The sequence below is a fragment of the Rhinolophus ferrumequinum genome, chromosome 17, assembly GCF_004115265.2.
Source record: "Rhinolophus ferrumequinum isolate MPI-CBG mRhiFer1 chromosome 17, mRhiFer1_v1.p, whole genome shotgun sequence".
NCBI lineage: Eukaryota > Metazoa > Chordata > Mammalia > Chiroptera > Rhinolophidae > Rhinolophus > Rhinolophus ferrumequinum.
The window spans coordinates 5,163,371-5,182,724 of NC_046300.1; the positions used below are offsets into that span (position 1 = coordinate 5,163,371).

At 57.5% G+C, this 19,354-nt stretch overlaps 1 protein-coding gene across 2 annotated transcripts in view; it reads left to right on the forward strand.

Moving 5' to 3' along the window:
* Window positions 1-19,354, forward strand: part of POC1A (POC1 centriolar protein A) — a 66,458-nt gene that overhangs the window by 13,524 nt on the left and 33,580 nt on the right. For both annotated transcript variants that reach the window (XM_033131465.1, XM_033131464.1), the window contains 3 exons: window positions 557-690; window positions 10,266-10,334; window positions 13,288-13,386. In XM_033131465.1, the coding sequence (XP_032987356.1) occupies window positions 557-690; window positions 10,266-10,334; window positions 13,288-13,386 (302 nt within the window). The remainder of the gene's footprint in view (window positions 1-556; window positions 691-10,265; window positions 10,335-13,287; window positions 13,387-19,354) is intronic.

Sequence of the window (19,354 nt, forward strand, 5' to 3'; positions counted from 1 at the left end):
TGGTGGCGTGCCCACAGCATCCCTAACACGTGGGTGCTCTGGTGCAGGAGGTACAGGCTCAGTGTCGAGGTGCTTGGTCAAGGTCACAACGTGGGCCAGTGAGGACGCCAGGATGGGAACCCAGGCCTGACTGGCTCCCCATAGCGTGTCAGCCATCTGCTTGCCTGCCCCCCCCGCACCCTCTCCCACAGGGCAGGGACACCGGATGGCATTTCCAGGGTCTGCTTTCCCTTTGCCTTCCCTAAAGCAGCCGTGTGGAGAGGGAGTAGGTCACAGCGGGTCACATGAGTTCTGTGTGGTGGCAGAGGTGGAGGGGTCACTCCATCCCTCGGCCATACCTGCCCTTTGCCATTGGCTCGGATGAGTCTCCTCTTCTCCTTGGATCATGCTTCTCCCCTGGGAATCCTGTGGGACCCCCCCCCCCCACAGCTCCTCTGAGCGATGGCCACCCTGGCACAGCCCTGGGCCGAGCCTCAGTTGGCCACAATTGCCTGTCTTCAGGCTTCAGCTGTGCCCCTGGCCCACCAGCCAGCGCCTAACTAGTGTCCCTCCCCAGTGCACAGCGCAGCGGTGAACGCCCTCTCCTTTCACCCGTCGGGAAACTACCTGGTCACAGCCTCCAGTGACTCGACCCTGAAGATCCTGGACCTCATGGAGGGCCGGCTGCTCTACACGCTCCATGGGCATCAGGTAAGGGCGTGGGCCTGGCACCCGAGCAGGGCTGGGTCCCCTTGAGTCAGCCCTTCCCTTGCTGCCCACTACGGGTGGTGTCTATGGGCTCCTTGTGGCCTGGGCAGTGAGGTGAGATGCAGAAGCAGGTTTGGCCCCACAAGACCTGTGACCTCCGTGGGGCCTGGCCCTGCAGCTGAGAAGGGAGTACAGGAGTTCGGGGGTAGGGAGTGGGCAGGGAGGCATCTGGATGTGGTTGGCAGACTTCCCCGGGGGGCTGAATGCAGCCCTTCCCCTCATGACCTCAGGCATCCATCCCTTGGTCCAGTGGTTGAGTGGAGGCCTGGAACCCATGCCCTGAATTGCTTTGGGGTCTCCCAGGGTTCTGCAGCCATGGACACTTTTGGAGATACAACAACAAGCAGGAGGGAAGTCTTCCTGTACATTTTTTGGGAATTCCTGGAGTCCCTGCGTGGGCCCTGTGGGCGGCTGTGTGAGGGGATGGCAGCGGCGCACCCCAGCAGCTGGCCTGGGCGCAGCCTGTCACACCCCCAAACACGGGGCTGTGGCTGAGCTGTCTCCTGCTGAGCAGAGCGGGTGAAAGAACATCTCCTGTCCTGGCAGAGGCACCACACCCAAGTGGGCCAGGAGGTGCGGGCACAGCTTTTCAGTTCGTCCCCTTCCCCACCTGTGAGCAGGGTGCAGGCAGGATGGAGAGGGGACAGGTTGTGGAGGGCCGAGAGAGGCCCTGGAGGGCTCCTCCATCTCGGGCCAGCAGCCAGGTGTGAGGTGTCTAGCCCTGGGCCTTCTGGAGCCCATTGCTGTCAGAGGCGGGACACGTAGGGCCACTGGCCAGGGCTTGGGGTGGGGCACGGCCTTCTGCTTCCTTGGGGCCCGGAGGCCGCGTGCTGCCTTCAGCAGTGGTGGCTCCTTGCCCTCCCTGTCGGAGTCGTGTCCGGTGTGCGGGAAGACCAGCGGGCCTGCTCCCCCAGTGGTTGGCACAAGTAGGCATAATGTACGGCCCTGGGGCTGGGCTGTCTGCTGTTCCTGTGGGAAGTGTGGCAGGAGCCACCGTGGTTAGCCCTTCGGCAAGTCAATCATTTGGATTCATGTGTCACCAGTTTGGGATCTTATAGCCACGAGTGCATTTGAAAACCACGGCGCTTGCTTCCTCTCTTGCTCCCCACAAAAAGAGAGAAGAAGCACTACGCAGACGCACCATGCAAACAGGTGCCGACCCACGGATCCCTTTTCTTTCTCCGTGAGGGCTCTTTAAGCAGCTGACTCACCTCCTCATCTGAGAACCCTCGAATGCGGCATCTGAAATGCCCTTCCTGCGTTCAGGCCCAGCACCAGGCACGCAAAGGAAACCTGCTGACGTTCTGGAGAAGTGGAACGGGCCAAGTCAAACTGCGGTTGCTTGTCTGGTGTCAAACCTGGAAATGGGACTAGGCTGAGGGACAGCTGGCAGTTTGGGCGTATGGAGGACGGGAAATGGCTCCCCAGAATCATTTCTTCCTCAGGGCAGCAAGCTCGCAGTGCCCAGAGGGAGGGAGGAGAAAGAGAAGCGAGCTCACCTCTGTTCACTTGCCATCTGTGTGTCTATTTACCATCTACTCCCCAGCCTGCTGGGCTGGGCACCAGGGATGTGAAATGGGTGTCATGGTCCCACCCCCTGGGGCTCATGGCCTGGGAGGTGGCGGGCTTTTGGGGAGGTCAACAGAGCTGACATGGCGTGAGAGGTGTTAGGAGACCGGGAGAAGCCGTCTAGTCTTACTCGGTCCTTGGAGGGTTGGGTGAAGGTGGGTGGGCTTCTCTCCCAGGGTACATCTCAAATGAAAGTGGGAGTCAGAGAGTGAGGCTCAAATTTGTTTCTGTTCCCGCAAAGTCCCTGTCGAATACAGAAACTTAGGATCCGTGTGCCTCCTGTGGTAGCCATGCCGCCAGCTTCACTGGGCTGCGGAGGTGGGAGCCCGGGGGCCGGCTTGCCCTGACTCCACTCCAGCCCTACGCTTGCTCTAACGCCTGTCCTCTCCCTAGAGAGCTGCTTCTCCGCCCTCCCCCTCCCCTTCCTCAAGACCTGCGGGGAGACCTCCGTGGTGACCGCAGCTCGGGGTGGGGGTTCTGCAGCCGGCCACTCATGCAGACTGCCCGCTTCCTTTGCCCTCTCTGCCTGCCTGGACTTTCTTTTGGGGTGCTTCTGATGACATGGAAGCAGCCTCGTGAGCGAGTGTCTGGTCTCAGGGCTGATGGGGCGCCCGTGTGGGGTGCGTGTGGGGTAGGGCTGCCGAGACAGCCTGTTTGCCCTGAGCAAAGCCCCGCTCGCCCTCGGTGCCCCCAGGTCTGCCAGGGCCTGCTGTGGCTTCTTGTCGGGCCTGGCTCTGCCCCTGGGGCTGGGGCGATTCAGAGTCAGCTAAGTGCCTGCCTGAGGGAGGGCGGTGCCCATGAGCAGCCTTGATTTGGGCAGTTGGTTAAAACAGCCGCCAGCCACACTGAATACCCGGTGCTTGTGGAGACCTGTGGCCGGGAGAGGGGCTGCTTTGCTCGGCCCTGGGGAGGAGTGTGGAGGCTGGGCCTGTGTTGTCACCTGGGGCCGCTGTGCTCTGGGATGGTCCTCACTGGAGGTTTTGTGAGGTGCTGTCGCGGGAGTGGGGGACGTTCTGTGACACCTGTGTTGACCCCTCTGGGGCATGTATGGCCTCCGCTGAGCCCCAGAGACAGCAGGGCCATGTCACGGGGTTGCTGAGGGGTGGGCTGGAGCTCCGCCTGGCGCTCGGTGTGTCGTCAGAGGCCCTCCGTCCTTCTAGGAAGACGTGCACCTGGGCTCTGTGACTTGGGCTTTCACATTCTGTTCCGGAAGTGGCTAGTGCCTCCTCAAGCACAGCTGCCACCAGCTACTTCCTGAAGCGTGTGGCTGAGCAGCTCTGGGGTGGGGGAGTCCCAATGGGTCCCAGGTGCCCCAGGATTCTTTCCCACAGATGAGAATCGCAGATCTGAAGGCACTTTTAAGTCTAGACGGAGAAACTGAGACCTGGAGAGTGGGCTGGACACGTAGGGGCCTCGTGCAGCTTAGGGTGGCAGAGTTGGGACAAGGACCTGAGTCCACCGTTCCCACCACTCTCACTTGCCTCGCATGTACAGCTTTTAGAAGTTGTCATTCACTCTGGTTTGTAGGTTACTGGTCTGTGGGAGGCCCGCAGGCCTGTGGTTGCCGGTGTCCCAGCCTTGCTGCTACATGACCCCGTTCTGGTCCAGCAAGAGGAAACCCCATGACACTTTGGTTTGGACTTAGAGGACCTGCTTATGACTGTCCCCAGGCATAGCCCAGAGAAAGGACTGTTGTATTTTTCTGTCAGATGGAGCTGCAGCCCCCTCTGGCTTCCAGTGCCACACCTGTGAGAAGGGACGCGGTCAAAGATGTTGGCCTAGAGAGGGCGCTCTGTGTGTGCCCGGGAAGCTGCCTGTGTGAAGACACACAGTGAGGGAGGGTCAGGATGGAGAAAGAAGGGTCAGGGGAGGCAGTGCTGCTGCTGGGCTGGCGTTCCCTTGTTTGGGTTGAGGCTGGAAGTGCCATTCAGTTGCCCCTTAAGGCACAAGGGCACCAGGACAGACACGTGCCAAGTGCCAGGTTATGATCACGATCACCCAATGTAGTCGGTGTCTCCTGGGTTGGGCCCAAGGGCAGCGCATCAGCCCAAGAGTCCCACCAGGCCGGCAGTTTGGTGGTTCTCTGGCCCACGATTGGCCACGCTCCCCACTGGCCCATGTGAGGCTGGCTCACTTCGTGGGTGCGGCCTGGACATCAGTTACAAGTTACAGCGAGCCTGAGGGATTCTGGTGCTTCTCCTGCAGTCCTGGCTCTGGGACTCTGAGCTGCAAAGGGCCTCCAGGAAGCATGTTGGAGGAGTGAGAGGTCCTGCCCACAGGAGCTTGACGCATGCACACTATACCTGGGGACAGCTATACCTGGGGCTGCGCTTGGGCCCATGTGGCTCTTAAGAGTGTCATCGAGTGATTTGGGTGGCGAGCCAGAGAGCTGGCTGCAACCTGCGTGGACACTGGGTCCTCGACAGCCCTGCTGCTCCAGCTGTGAGGGGCTCGGCGATGACGAGGCAGCGGGTACCAAGCGGACACGACGCCTTTGCCAGGCAGGGGTGTGGGCCAGGCTGAGGAGCCTGTTGGGGCTGAGGGGTAGGGCACCTCTCTACCTACCCCTGTATCTCCAGCTCCACGTGCCCTCCAGGTGGACAGTGGACAGGGCAGGCAGGCGCTGCCAGCCTGGGTATAGCACACGGTCTTCCTTCCTCTGCCTTCACCCTGGGATTACCGGGTGATTTCTCGCTCGGTGGCTTGGGCTGGTAAAGAGCCTACACAGTCACCCTTGGCAGCTTTGACTGAGGCCAACTGCCGGGATGCTTTGGGTTGGGGAGGGGTCACACAGCCTTGTCTGGTGGGTGACGATACCCAGCTTTCTGAGGAAACACCCTGGTATTTCCAGGAACCAATAGCTTGTAATCCCCGTTTCTGGATTGGAAAGACCAGAGGCTCTCCTATCTTGTTTAGCTGTAAAAGCCTGAGCCTTGGGGGCTGTGGACGGCAGGAGAGGGCTTGGGCATCGGGGTCAGACCATTGCAGCTTTGCCTGTGTCCTGTGACATTGGGCAAGACCTTAACTTTGTTGAGTCTCCTGATCTGTAAAGGACTCCTGGATCTGCCTCATTCTGGGAAGGACGTGTCTGCATTGCCTGCACCGGACTGTCGGTCCTCACAGATGTCAGCCCCTGTCCACTTCAGTTCTTGGGCTACAACCCCAGCTGCTCTAGGTGAGAGCTCTTTACAAGGCCGTTTAAACTTATGGCCGCGGTCCTGGCACATGGGCGGGCAGGCATTATTGTTAGGAAAATGAGTCCCTGGTAGGAGTTTCTGATGACCTAGTCCCTGGTGGTGGGCATGGGGCCATAGCCGTCAGGCCCCCACCCCGAGGGGATCGCCTGTTTCCTCTCCTCCTACCCACCCACTGAATCTCAAGGGTTTATCTGGCTTTTTGTTTTGTTTAAGGTTGTTCTCATCTCCCCCAGAACGTCCTATTCCTTTGACTTCTCTTTTGTCACATAATTCCTGAAATCCGTCCCCTGGTGGGTGGACTGTGGTGATTCCCCTGACTCAGACACACCCCCTACCCCAGCGCCCTGAGTGGATTTGGCCTGCAGGTCCCTTGGTCTGTTTGCAGTGTCCTTCTTAGTCCCACCCATCAGGTCCAGGGCCCAAGTCCTGGAGGACAGGCAGGGTATCTGAGGGCACTGGGCTGGCTGGGGGTGCCAGTATCCTCTCTGAGGCTCTGCGGAGTCTTGCTGTGGAATCTGCATGGTCATGCCAGTGAAGCAGGAGGAAAGGGAGTCCCTGCTGCTTGCTGGGTCTCCCAGCTACATGTGGGGTGAGATAGGCCTCCTCACCCCATCTCACCCCACATGTAGCAAAACCAGGAGAGGGAAGGGCTTTCCTGCCGACCACAGCTGTCGTTTGAAGCCTTGTACCCCGAGCAAGGCCCCCATAGCTCTGTGTGGCAAGCGTGGGGGTAGTGTGCTAGAAATAGAGATTTATTTTTCTGTATTTTCCGAAACATAGTCTCAAAGCATGCTCATTTAGTTTAAGTCCCCAGATCTATTTGGGAGAGGAGGGTGGGCGGGACGTGGGTGGGGAGTTAGATCTGGTGTTCGTGTGGCTGTGGAGGGACTGAGCTGCAGAGACCAGTGGACACATGGTTGGTTCCATGCGCCCGGCTGGCCCACGGGCAAGCAGCTGTTGCTGAGGCCCAACCCAGGGCTGCTGTCTGCGCGGAGGCTACGTTGTCATGAAACCACAGGCTCAGAGCGGGCCCACTGATGTGACGGGAGCTTATGCCATGCTGGGGCCTCGCTGGGGCTGGGGCAGTAGCCGCGGGGGGCTCACCCAGCAGGAGGAAAGGCAGCTGCGTGACGGAGTGGGCTGGGGCACGTGGGCTGCCCCTCGGGCTGCTCCAGGGGAAAGGAAGCTCATACCTCCTGGCCTGGGTAGTTGAGCACCTCCTAGGAGAGGTGAGGGGACATCGAGAGGGAGAACAGCTCATTAGCTCCAACATAAGGAACCAAGAGGTCAGCCGGGCCCCCTGTCCCCCGGCAGCAGCCCGGGGTTGGTGGCTGGGAGCGGGGTCCCCAGCCAAGGTCGGGAGAGAGCGTGGGCATTCCTGGGCAGCAGCTCCTCCCAGAGGCTGCTCTGGTCCATGGGGCCCCTGCTGCAACACGAGAGCCAGTCCACAGCAGACGCTGGTAAGCGAGTGTAGGAGCCTCCCTGGCCCGGGTTTGTGGAGGACGGAGCCTGAGCATGCAGGTCAGACCAGGACACCCCCCGCCAGCGGCCTCTCGGGCCTCCATGAGATAAACACTCCTTTCACCTCTGACTTGGGACATGTGGTGTGACATTCCTATTTGTTCCCTGGTAGCCACCGAAAAACTTCAAAACCCTTGAGAGGTGGTGGTGGGTGGGGGTACCTGGCTGGGCCTTTGCCAGCATAGCCGGTGTGGGCACAGGGTCAGGCGGGGCGGCGAGGAGAACTCTGCCGTTTAAAAGTGGAACAGCCAGACAGTTGGTTCTCTTGGGTCTGGAGGTTGGCAAGGCAGAGGCGGCGTGTGGTGAAATGGCTGAGTGTGGGTCCAGCTAAGCTTGAGGGCCGGGTGGCTGGGATAGGAGGCAGAGGGGGTGGAGGCCAGGCTGTGTTCCGTACTCAGGATGATCAGGCAGGTTCGTGTCACGAAAGACTCTGGCTGTCCAGGTCCGGAGAGGGAAGGTGGGGGGAAGGAACTGGTGGGGCCTAGGAGCTGCCTGGGAACAGGACCCCAAGCAGATGGGCACCTCCAACCGTCCGGGGAAGGTTGGACTTCACGCTGCTAAGGGCCCAGCCAAGTGCTACTGCTCAGTCACACTTGGGTCACTGCAGAGGTCCCTGGATTTTGCCTAGGGGAGGAAACAGCTTGGCAACACCCCAGCCCCGAGTAATTAACAGAGAGAAGTAAGCCACTACAAAGGCAAAACGATCTTAAAGAACATGCATCCTGTCTGACCACTGTCCATGATGAAAGAGACGCCCCGAGCCCCATGGTTTGGAAACTGGAACGTACTCTGGAATTACTGCTGTGCTGAAGAGAAAATCCTAGTGGGAACGGAACACTTGAAGGTGAACGATCGTGAGAACGTAGCATATTGGAAATGTTTGGGATCTAAGGTGGTGGTGATCAGAGGTAAATTTGTAGCCTTAAGTGAATTTATTTAAAACCAAGAAAGATGGAAAAATAACTGAGTTAAGATCTGAATGCAGAAAGAGCAGAAAAAATGCAATGCAAAAGAAGGCTTCGAGCTGACCGTGTCTGCTGGACAGTGAGTGGTCAGCTTTGGTCAGCTGTCGGGGAGGGCGAGATGAGGGTCGGAGGCCGAGGCCATTGGAGGCCGACTGAGGGGTTGGCAAGAAGACTGTCATCGGGGGGGGGGCCTGTCTGCATTCCAGTTGGGCCCACAGCAGAGCCCCAGCCAGCCTCTCTGGGCTGTGCTCTGAGTGCCCTGGGCTGCTTGCCTGAGCCCCTAACAGACGGACAGACGGACGGGCGGGACCCCTTGTGGAAGGCGTCTTTCCAGGAACACCGACAAACCTGGTATGGGAGCCAAGCAGGCCTCTTGAAATGGACACCGTTGGGAAGGACTGCAGGCCTCACCCCTCGAGAGTCCCCTCATAGCTCACTGTCACTCGTGCCATTCCTGGAGTCTCCTGGTACTTGGGCCCTAGGGAACGTTCCAGCACTTCCTGCCTAGAGGGCTCCCAGCACCTGCTTTCTGGTCCTGAATCACTGCCAGCCACATTTCTTTGCTGCTGCTGCCGCTGCTTGGTCTCCAGCACCTCGTCCCCAGCTTGCCATCTGGTGGTTGAGGGATGGCAGGAAAAGTGACTGACCCATGAATATTTGTTCGGTTCCTTAGTTGCTGTGACTTCTTGGAAACGTGCCATTTCTCAGCCAGCTCTGGCCAGGATAGGAGCCCAGTTTCTTGGACTCTCCTTATACTGGTTTCCCTCCCTTTTCCCTCTTCCCTCTGTTTTTCCTCAAAATGAAAACAGTTTTTTTTTTTTTTATTGATGCGGTAATGCCACACACTTGTTAAAAATTCAAAATATGTGAAATTACAAAGATTTCCAAGAATCATGTAAAAGCCACTGAAATTGTTACACACACACACACACACACACACACACACACCCCCTATAGGTCCTCTGAGCCTTGTTAGCCCTCGGTGACTGTCACTTGGAAGGGTATCTGAGTGGCGCACGACCTGCCCCCTCCCACACACGGGCCCCATGTGGGCGGCTTTGCGTCTGGCGTCACACTCACTGGTGTAACAACATGGTCCCCTTCGTCAGGTAAGAATGGATTTCCTTTGTCCTATTGATGGCCGCACAGGACTCCTGTTCCTGTCCCCCCCCCACGAGAGAAGGCAGGGAGGGGCACAGGCTGGAGGCTTCTCTGCCCTCTGAGGAGTCACCCTTAGGAAGGGTAAACAAAGGCACCACCATCTCTGAGGCCTACATGGGCCAGCGCAGGGGAAGTGCCCTTGGCCAGCCCACGTGCTCAGCGCTCACTGGCCTGCACTTACCTGCTCTTCAGCACCCCGTTACAGGCGCCTTGGAGAGGAGGAGCCGAGGGTGGGTTCCGGAAGCGTGGGCAGACTCCTTCCCTCCTACCCAGTGCACTTGGGCCCGGGGTGCAGCTCTCAGCCTGCCTTCCGCGCTCTGTGACCTCGGGTCCCTTTTCCAGCCCACAACTTGTCTGGTGTTTCCTGGCACTGAGTGGACGGTGCTCCCCATGTTCTCTTGTCCGCGCTTCCAGCCCTCTGTCAGCCCCACTGCTGGAGACGTCTCGTGTGGGCACTGGGGCTCTTGCTGCCCTCCCTTGCCAGGAGATCATGTCCCCGCCCATGCCTGGACATGCCCCCTGGCCCTCAGCACTGCCTGGCACAGGCCTGGCATCCCTCTTCCAATGGTTGTGGGACCTTCAGCACCTGGGAAGCCAGAACGGCCCATCTCCTCCCAGGGCCTGACCGTAAGGACAGTGACATGCACGTTTGAGGACACATCCCATTGCTCCTGTGCCCAGGGACCTTCAGGAACCCCCTCCCCAGCCTCCTGACTGCACCCTGCCCCTCCTTGGGGCTCCAGTCAGCTCTGGGTGCTGTGGGGAGAAGCGTGGCCTGGCTCGTCCTGACGCTGGGCCTCGGAGAGATCAGTGTGCCTCTGACCACCGGCTTCTCCTGGGGAAGTGTGGGTAGTGATGCCAGGCCTCGTTCTTGTCTGCCCCCCACGACCCTATGGCCTGGCCTTTGTCCTGTCAGTGGTGCTCAGGACCGGAGGTCGCAGTGGTGGCGCTCATGCCTGGGCACCCGCGGTCTCCTCTGCCAAAGGCGGGGAGGATTCGGTCCTTTGTTCTGCGGCTGCTCTCACTTGGGAGCTTCTGGTTTCTTCCTGTGCATTAGAATCTAAAGTCACCTTTGGTGTTTGTTCTTTCTCGTTTGTTCTGATAGGGTGCAGCCACCACTGTTGCCTTTTCAAGAACGGGGGAGTATTTTGCTTCTGGAGGTTCTGATGAACAGGTAAGTAAAGAATGACCTGAGGGATCTCAGCTCCTACTGATCAGAACAGAACAGGAGGCCAAGGCGTCATGGGAGTGGGCGGGTCTGCCCAGCGTCCTTGGTGGCGTTCAGGGACCTCGAAGGCTGGAGCTTGGGGTGGGGTTGCTCAGCCCCAGGGCCCTGGCCTCCCCAGAGCAGGTCTGCAGGTGCTGACCCTGGGACCGCAGATCACAGCCCTCACTGCTCAAATCAGCGTGGGTTGCAAGGTGTCTGGGCCATTGTTACCATGAAAGAGTTTTGAAAGCAAAGTTTTTTAGCAACTTCTTTCTCCTGATTATAAATGAATAATTACCGTATTTTGCCGTGTATAATGTGCTCCCGTGTATAATGTGCACCCATGTTTTTGGCCCAAACTTCCAGGGAAAAAATCTTTTCAATTCAAATTTTTATTTGTTTATATTTAGGTACATGGTTTTTGTCTTATGAAAGGAATTTTAGCATTTATTTTTTAACTTACAGTACAAGAAATTGTATGTAACAAATAATTACAAAACATAAGGACAGATACAAGGTACAAGAAATTTGATGTACTGGTAACAAATTTATGATATTTACACATCATAGAAGGCCAAGAACTCTTCGTATTTGCAAGGTCATCATAGGTTCAATAAAACCACTGATCGTATTCCAGGGTATTATTTTGCATACAGATATCGTTATTGACTTCTAGAGTTACACTTTTAATTCATAAGCATAAATAAAAGAATTGAAAACATTTATATAGATACGGAGTTGGTACTGCCCGTGTATAAGGCACATCCTATTTTTCCCTCACGAATTTGGGCAAAAAAGTGTGCATTATACACAGCAAAATACGGTAGACAATTATGCGGGCCTGGTCGAGTGGGCAAACTGGCAAGAGCTTCACACCTCATTTAGTCCTCACAGCAGTCCTGTGGGGCAAGCCCTCTTTTCACCCATTCTGTGGGCAGGGAAACTGAGTCTCACCAGCTGCCCTGTCTGGCACCCTCTGCTCTGGCCTGCTTGTGTGCAGTCTGAAGCATCAGCGTTTTCAAACTCCAGGGCTGCAGAGAGGCATGTGTGAGGAGGTCCCGTCCCACTCTGTCACCCGTCTGCTGAGGCTTTCTGTTTCTCGACCCTGGTGCCTCCTGCCTGGACTGCTAAGCACCAACGACCGGTCTCCTGGAGGGCACTCTGACCTTGGGGTCTGGCCCGAAGCCTGGCGTTGGGAGGCCTAGGGGCCACTGAAGAATCCACCTGTTGGAAATGTCCCTCCAGGTTCCCGTGCAGCACTTTGTCCAGGAACGAAAGGTGGCTGTTCTGAGCCACTCTTGACCTGCTGGTCGTCCAGAATGTCCTTCCCCTTGATGCCTGGCTTCACAGCTGTCACTGCTCAGCCCAGGAAAATCCCACTGGCCTGCCAGGGAGCCCAGCCCCAGCCCAAAGGACTGGTTTTAGTTGAGTCTCTGCCAGGAAAGCAGAGGGTGGGAGCCCTGTGAGCACAGCCTGGATGAGAGATGGCAGGCGTCTTCCCACACCAGTCCCAACTCCTGCGCTAACCAGACGGGGGAGGAGGAGGACAAAGGGGACCCCTGAGCCTTCCCTGGGCGTAGAGGCCTGGCTTACTGCTTAGAAGACAAGGGGTCTAGAAGAGTAAATTCACATCATAAGGAAAGTCACATGGTCCGGGAGGCATACGGGTGGAAAGGAGGGCTTCCACCTACTCTGGCCAGTCCTAGGCAGCCACTGCCGTCAGCTCTGAGAGCCCGCTGGAGTGGCATCTGACAGCATCTCTTCACGTCCTAGGCAGCCCTTCCACTGCTGGGCATTTATTCCACAGTTACACTTGCCCAGTTGCACAAGGAACCTCCAAATGGCTTGTGTGCTGACATTCTGTGTGGAACGGGGACAAATGGGATCCCCTATGTGTCCATGTGTCGGGGAGCAGTGAACAGCGGTGCTGCTGTGGGGTGGCCAGGAGCCTTCCAGAAAACCAGGCCTGTGGCTGTGTCCTGGCTGGGAAAGCGCCCAGGGCGTGCTGAGTTTCTATCTTACGTGGATACTGTGGTTTTTCAGTTGACCGCTGGCCACGCTCCACAATTCCTGCCATCCGGGCAGTGGCCCGAGATGAGTGCAGCCACACGTGGCTGACACCCGCCAGCAGGGACGCTCTCGCTGCCCAGCAGGGCCTCTCAGCTTTAGTTGGAGCAGCCTCAGGAAGTGAAGATCCTGAGCAGGACCGGGATGAAGGGCATGTTACCGACGGCTCCCTGTGTGCCAGTCTGTGGAGCTGTACCCTGTGAGCCTTACTGCAGTCCTGTGAGGCGGGAACTAGGATCATTCCCTTTTCACAGATGAGGAAACTGAGGCACAGAGAGGTTGAATGCCCTGCCTGCAGCTACACAGTAAAGGGTGGAGCCTCCATCTTAAGTCCAGTGGTCTGGGCTGACATCCGTATGTTGACCACTTCTCACAGTGGAACAGGCCAGGTCGCCACCCTCAGAAGTGTCTATGTTAGCTGGGGGACAGATGATAAGCTAGACAAGCAACAAAAGGCTTCAGTAATTAGCGACTCTGATGCCATGAAAGAAAGAAATAGAGGGCTGTGGTAAGAATCAGCAGGAGCTTAGGGACTGCATGTCTGAGAAGGTGGCGTTGGAGTGGACACTGCAGCCTGAGGAGCCAGCTGCATGGGTCTCGGGCCTGGGACAGCCTGGCAGAGCGACCAGCAAGTGCACAGGCCTGGTGGTGGCAGGCAGTGAATCCATTCTGGTGGCCCATCCAGGTCCTCTGGATGCCTGCCCAGAAGGCCTGCTCTCTGGAGAGGGGGGGCAGGTCCCAGAGTTGAGTTGGGGTGTCCTGCCATTGGCCCAGAACTTTGGGCCCATGTTCTCTATGAAGGACTGGCAAGGAGTTTTCTCCTCTGAATCTGTATGCTTGTTGGTCTCGGCAGGTGATGGTTTGGAGGAGTAACTTTGATGTTGTGGATTATGGAGAAGTCACGAAAGTGCAGAGGCCCCCAGCCACGCTGGCCAGCTCCTCGGGGAATGAGGTAGGTGGCCGGCAGCTATGTCTGAGCCCTGTGACTGGTGTCCTGGGTCATGGCGAACAGCACTGGGCCCAGAGACAGGGGGCCGGGGCTGGAGGCTTAGGCTGGTCACGGGAAGGGGCCTGGTAAGAGCTTGTCATTTACCAAATAGTACTTTTGGCCTTGTGGTGCTTTGTTTCGAATTGAGAGTGAACACGCAGACTTGCTGGGTGCCTGCGCCCGTGCCTGCCATTTGTGAGAGTGTTGCCCAGGGCACATATCTGCTTGGCTGAGGCCTGGGGAAAGGGAGGCCCTGTTGCGGGCCAGGCTCTGTGTTCTAGAGGGTGCGGGGCCTGGAGCCGTAGCTGGGATGGGTAGCAAAGCCTGGCCTTGTTGCTCTCACTTCCTTTTTTTTAAAAAAAAAAAACCATGGAAAGGAAGTTCCTCAGCCACAAACCATTTTTAGTACCTTTGTTGGTAAAAGGGCAGTCACTGTTCCTGAATTAAAATAGTTAACGATATTTCTTTGGACAAATATTTGGAGGAAAAAATTGATAACTGATAAAGTCTTATTGAATAAGGTCGCATTCAGCTTTGGCTGAAATAAACAGGACAGGCATGGATGTGGAGCCCTGAGGGGCTCGAGGGTTTTAATTCCCGGTGGCCACAGGCTGTTTAAGTCTCTCCCTCTTGGCCCTGAGGGGCAGCAAGGCCTCTCCCACGCGCGGAAACTGGCCTGAACAACAGGAAGCGCTTGCCCCCCCCCCCCCCGTGAGTCAAGGCTGGCCCAGAATAGAACCAGGAAACCTCTGAGTCCATCCAGCCTTTGACTCTGTCAGAGGGACCCCTTCTCACACCCCCGTCCCCACACTCCTGTCCTTCCCCATCCCAGGAGAAGGCGCCACCACCATCTCTCGGAAATGGTTGGTAATCACCAGCAAGGGGAGACCCGCACGTTCCTTTCCTTGGAGTTACCAGGAAAGTTACTTGAACAAGCTGCCTCTTCTCTCTTCAGTCCTGGCTCAGGGGTGTGGGGCACCTTTGCTTTTCAGTCTGATAATCTAGGACACAGGCCTGTGGGGTGGGGGACAGAGCAGGGTGGGTGGATGCTTGGCGGGGTGGGAAAACCGATTGTTCCTGTACTGCCTTCAGGCCACAGCTCTGCCCAGTGCACGTCCCCACGTGGGACTCAAATAGGGGGAAGGGTATGGGCGCTGGGGTCTGAACCCTGGCTGTATGGTCCCAAGCAAAGCACCCCTCTTCCTAAGCCTCCATCTCCATGGTGGGACCTGAATCCCCTGAGGCAGGCCTGAGCACCCTGTGTGTGGTGTTGGTGAGCTCTGACTTGTCATGTGTCCCCACGCTGGCCCATGCACACCACGTGGTGTCCTTCTGTAGCCTTTGATCAGGGCTCCCAGGCCACGAGGAATTGTTTGTTTTATTTTATATACATGACATAACATTTACCATTTTGCCCATTTTTCAGCGTGCAGTTGAGTGGCATTAGGTACATTCACACTGTGCCACCGCCACCGCTGTCATACACAGAAGTGTTTCCGTGTCCCCAGACTTGGGCAGGCCAATGGGTGTAGCACCGCTCAGTGGTCAGGTCTCCCCTGCGGTGGGGAGGGAAGCTGATGAGTGTGGTCTGGCCCGTCCTGCCCCAGGGCTTCCTGGCGCTGGGATGGTGCCCAGTGACTGGTTTTGGGGCTGGCTGGGCTGTGCCCTCCCCAGGGAGCCCAGGAGCGGCGGAATCCACTGAGCTCGCCCCAGCTCCATCTGCGTATGGCCCTTCTGCAGCTCGGGTTCTTGGCCCCCGCACTCTCGTCCTTTGGGCCACATAAATCATTGTTGGGGGGCTGTCCTGGGCATTGTGATGCTTAGGAGCGTCCCTGGCCTCTGTCCACTAGCTGCCAGTAGTGTCTCCTGACCCCTAGTTGTGACAACCCAAACTGTCTTCAGGTGTTGCCGAATGTCCCGAGGGGCAGAACTGCCCCCAGGTGAAAATCACTGCATTAGCTCCCTGGGGAGTGAGCCCAGAAAGGAAGCTGATGGAGCAGCGGGAGGATATGGCACTGAGGGCAGGGCTGTCATACGGGAGGAAGGAGCCTGGGGACGGTGCTGGGGCCAGCCAGCGGTTCCAGCCGCCCGGGCCTGTGCACACTCTGGAGCTCCTGCTCCTGCTCAGTGGGGCCAGACCTCTCAGCCTGGATTTCTCCCACAAGCCCATTTGGTAGAAATGTTCGGCTTGTCACACTTCGGAATCTTCCAGAGGTGATGTCCATGAAGACCTTCAGCTAGTAGGTTTTCTTCACTTACAGTTGGAGAGTCCTTGCCCTTCCCGTAGGCCCTGCCCTGGTGCTGGCCTATGACCAGTGAGTGGCTTGGTGGTTGGCCAGGGCCCTTGGCCTTTCAGGCAGCCCACGAGCTCTCGGACCTGAGGCCCCGCCCCCCAGCTCTGCACACACACTGGGCCTCGGCCCCTTGAGGCACGCCTGGGCATCTGGGGATTGCAGGAAGCCCGGCGGGCCAGGTGCTTGGTCTTGAATTCCTGATCATGTGCTTTTTAGAGTGTGACAGTTAAAGCCAGAGGGCCAGAGCAGGGCAAGGCTGCCCTGTGAGCCTGTGACAGCCCCTCTGCCCTGGAAACCTCCACCCAGGACCCCGGCTCTGACTGTGGCATTCAACTCTCAGGAAAAAGGCTGTCCTCAAGCCCGCTCTGAACAGAGCTCTGTTCACTGCCGCAGCTATTTTCAGCCTCTGCTTGAAATTCACAGCTTATTTTTAGGCACATTTCATGTTGAAAAGCAAAAGCCATTTCCCAGCCCTTCAGAATGAGAATAATGGGTTCCATTTTTCTCTCTATTCTTGGCCGAGTTGTGATGTGGGATTTTCGGGCTGTGGCTGGGGAGCTGTCTCTGCTTGGAGGGCTCGGGTAGGACTCCAGTGCTGGGCCAAGGGGGGTGCAGTACGCTACATGGCTGGAGGCAGGTTGGAAGGTTTCGAGCAGATGAGCATTTCCCAGGGGGGCTTATGTAGGGCCCCTCGAGCTGTCCGCAGCATCTCGTGCTGGAGTTTTCAGGGGCCTAGTGCTTAGCCCTGTTCCCTGCTGCTGCCCTGTTCATGTCGCCCTCCTCACTCACCCTCACAGCTCTCACTCCGTCCTGCTGGCTGTGCTTTAGGGCCTGTCCCTGAGGTGTGAGGACCACTGTGTCTTGCCTGACCTTGGATTTGGCACTTGGCCCTCAAGTGCCAGCTGCCACAGGACTGACTTCTGTCTCAACCACAGAAACATTTGAAAATGACTTTGAATAGCAAAGATGCATTTATTCTGATTTACTCTTGCCCTCCCTCCACAATCTCTGAGCCCATTATGCAGTTGGGACGGAAGGTTGTGCTGGGCGCGGAGGAGAATGCAGAATGCTAGGTAATTCAGTAAAACCGAAAAACCACTTCCTGAGTTCTCAGGGTCAGCCACCCTCCAGTGCAGACAATCACCGTGACTTCTAGGGCCCAGGGCCTTTCTCCACTCACATGGGAGATGCCAGGTCCTCCTTGGTGAGATCTCATGAGGTGGCACTTGGAACATGCCAGCAGGCACTTGGAACCGTGCCTGGCACATGGCGGGTACTCAGCAAACCTTAGCTATTTATAAAATTTTCCTTTTCCTTCCTCTGTTCGACCGAGAGCTAGCTGAGTCCCCCACCCAGTCAGGAGGCTGTGTGTTCAAAACCTGCAGGGTGAGGGCCGGCGGGCAGGAGGGGTGCAAACAGGCTCTTCTCCTGCCCCGTCCCTATGACTCCTCTGGGCAAGGTGGCTGGGCCCCGCAGAGCCCCAGTGCTGGAACTGTCCCCTGGAGGAGGAGGCCGGGTTAGCCGAGGACATCTGACCTGACACGTCAGCCTGCCCTGAGGATGGCCCGTTTGTTCTTCCTACTTCCTCTGGTTCTGAGGGTGGAGGCCAGCCACCTCCTGCACCCTTACTTCACATTTCTATTTTGGGGTGCTGCACAAGGGTGGGCTTGACTTAGGGGTCCTTGGGCCCGATTACTGGCCCATAGAGTCTTGGCACTGGATCTTGCCCCATGCTGAGGTTCTGGGCGTCCTGGGTGGTGGTTGCTGAAGGTCTGGGTTCTCACCAGAGCTGAGGAGTCCAGGTCAAGGTGAGGGACAGGGCCCGTGTCCACCTGCCTCGGAATCACCTGGGAACATGGAGGACTTGGGTCTCTTACTAACAACACAGATTTCTGGCTGGCATGGCCTTCCATGGTGAGGAGAAGTGTGGATTTGAGGGGACACTTGGCAGATGGGCATTGTGGGTGTTTAGAGCAGGCGTGAACCCCAGATTGACATGTCTTAGAGAGGAGGCAGTCTCTCCCTTCTCCCCTTGACCCCAGTTCTGGCTCCAAATTTTCCAAGGCTATTCAAGGGGCTCTTGGCAGCACGTGAGTCGCGGATGCCCAAGCGTTTGGGCATCTTGGAGGTGTCGTTTTCATGGGGCCCAGCACATGGGCTGCCCTTGCCCGTGCCCCTGGGCTCAGGGCATCTGTGGGATCAAGACATGCTGGAGTGCTGGCTCTGTTCACATTGGCTGAAAAGCCAGCCTTGTTCACAGCTCCCTTCATCAGCGGGAAGGAGAGTCTGGTGAGAACCACGGGAATGCAGACCCTCCCCGAGGGGACCCTTCCTCCTGGTTTGGCCCGTCGTGGGGCCTGGTGGGGCCTGGCTTTGTGGGCTCACTTGGGACAGTGGGGACTTTGTTGTCATGTGTCCTGGGACTTCTCGGGTGCACATTCTGTGCAGGAACCTGAGCTCAGGGCTCACCTGCTGATGGGCCCAGCCCCCAGGCAAGCCCGTGGCCCTGGGATCAAGGTGCAGATCTCGGCCCCTTTGCTAACAAAACTAAGAGGCTGGAAAAGAGCGAGAGGGATTGTCCCCATGTCTAAGTGGGAAAAAGGAGCCCAGTGTCCTCAGCCCCTGGGACAGATACCCAAGCCCAGCACGGGACAGATGCCGGTGACTCAGCACAGTTGTCCCCCCCGCGTGCCCCTGTGTAGACCCCTGCAGCACTGCCTTGGACCCATCGTCCTTGGTGAAATCTGACCCCCGGTACCCGTCCCCGTTGTTCCCCACCAGGACCCGGGGTTCCCGTTCTGTAGGGCATCTCCAGGTCCCCTGACATGGCCTGGTCAGTCACTTCCGTGGGCTGGGATGGCAATCTTCCCAGGATGGGTGTCCTGGAGAGGATTCTCAGGCAGCACTTCCAAGGAAGTGGATGACGCTGGAAACTTCTGGCCCACGGAGCCACTTTCAGAACTTGGTGGCAGTAAGAGCCGTACTGCCCCTGTACACTGACCCCAGGCAGGTCATCTTGAGTCTCTGTACCCTGATTTCTCCCCAGCAGCGTGTATCACATCCTTTGGGCGTGTTCCATTTTATGGGCTCACTCTGCAAAAGACCACCGTGCGGGGTGGGCGTGGGGTGGCCCAGCACAGGCCCTCAGACAGCACACCTCACTTCACAACGGGTTGCATGTCCCCCCTTTACCTGGAGAGAAGTCATGGAAAGTGCTCTGGGTTTCTTAGTTTCGGTGGGAAGACAGGAGACTAGAATTTAAAAAGATTCAATATTTGTTACCTAACTATAATTTTTAAAGAAAGTTTCCTGCTTGAAACAGCGTATCCTTGGACAGTAGCTGGTGGGTAGTATGGCTGTGCAAAGTCTAGATGCACTGAGGATCCCCATGCTCCTGGCAGAGGGGTTCCTGCCCCCAGGGTCGGGGGCGCTGGGCCCTACCCTCAGGGTCTGGCGGGTTGTGTCCATTACTGAGAAGCAGGCAGGACCCCTCTCGTTTCCTCCCAGAGGCTACAACTGACTGCCCTGGGAGCTGGGTCGAGGCCGCTACCAGGCACATGTAAATAACTACTGTGTTTACGAAAGCGGGGGTGGGGTGGGGGGGACACCGATGTTTGCAGAAATAACGTCCAGTGGAG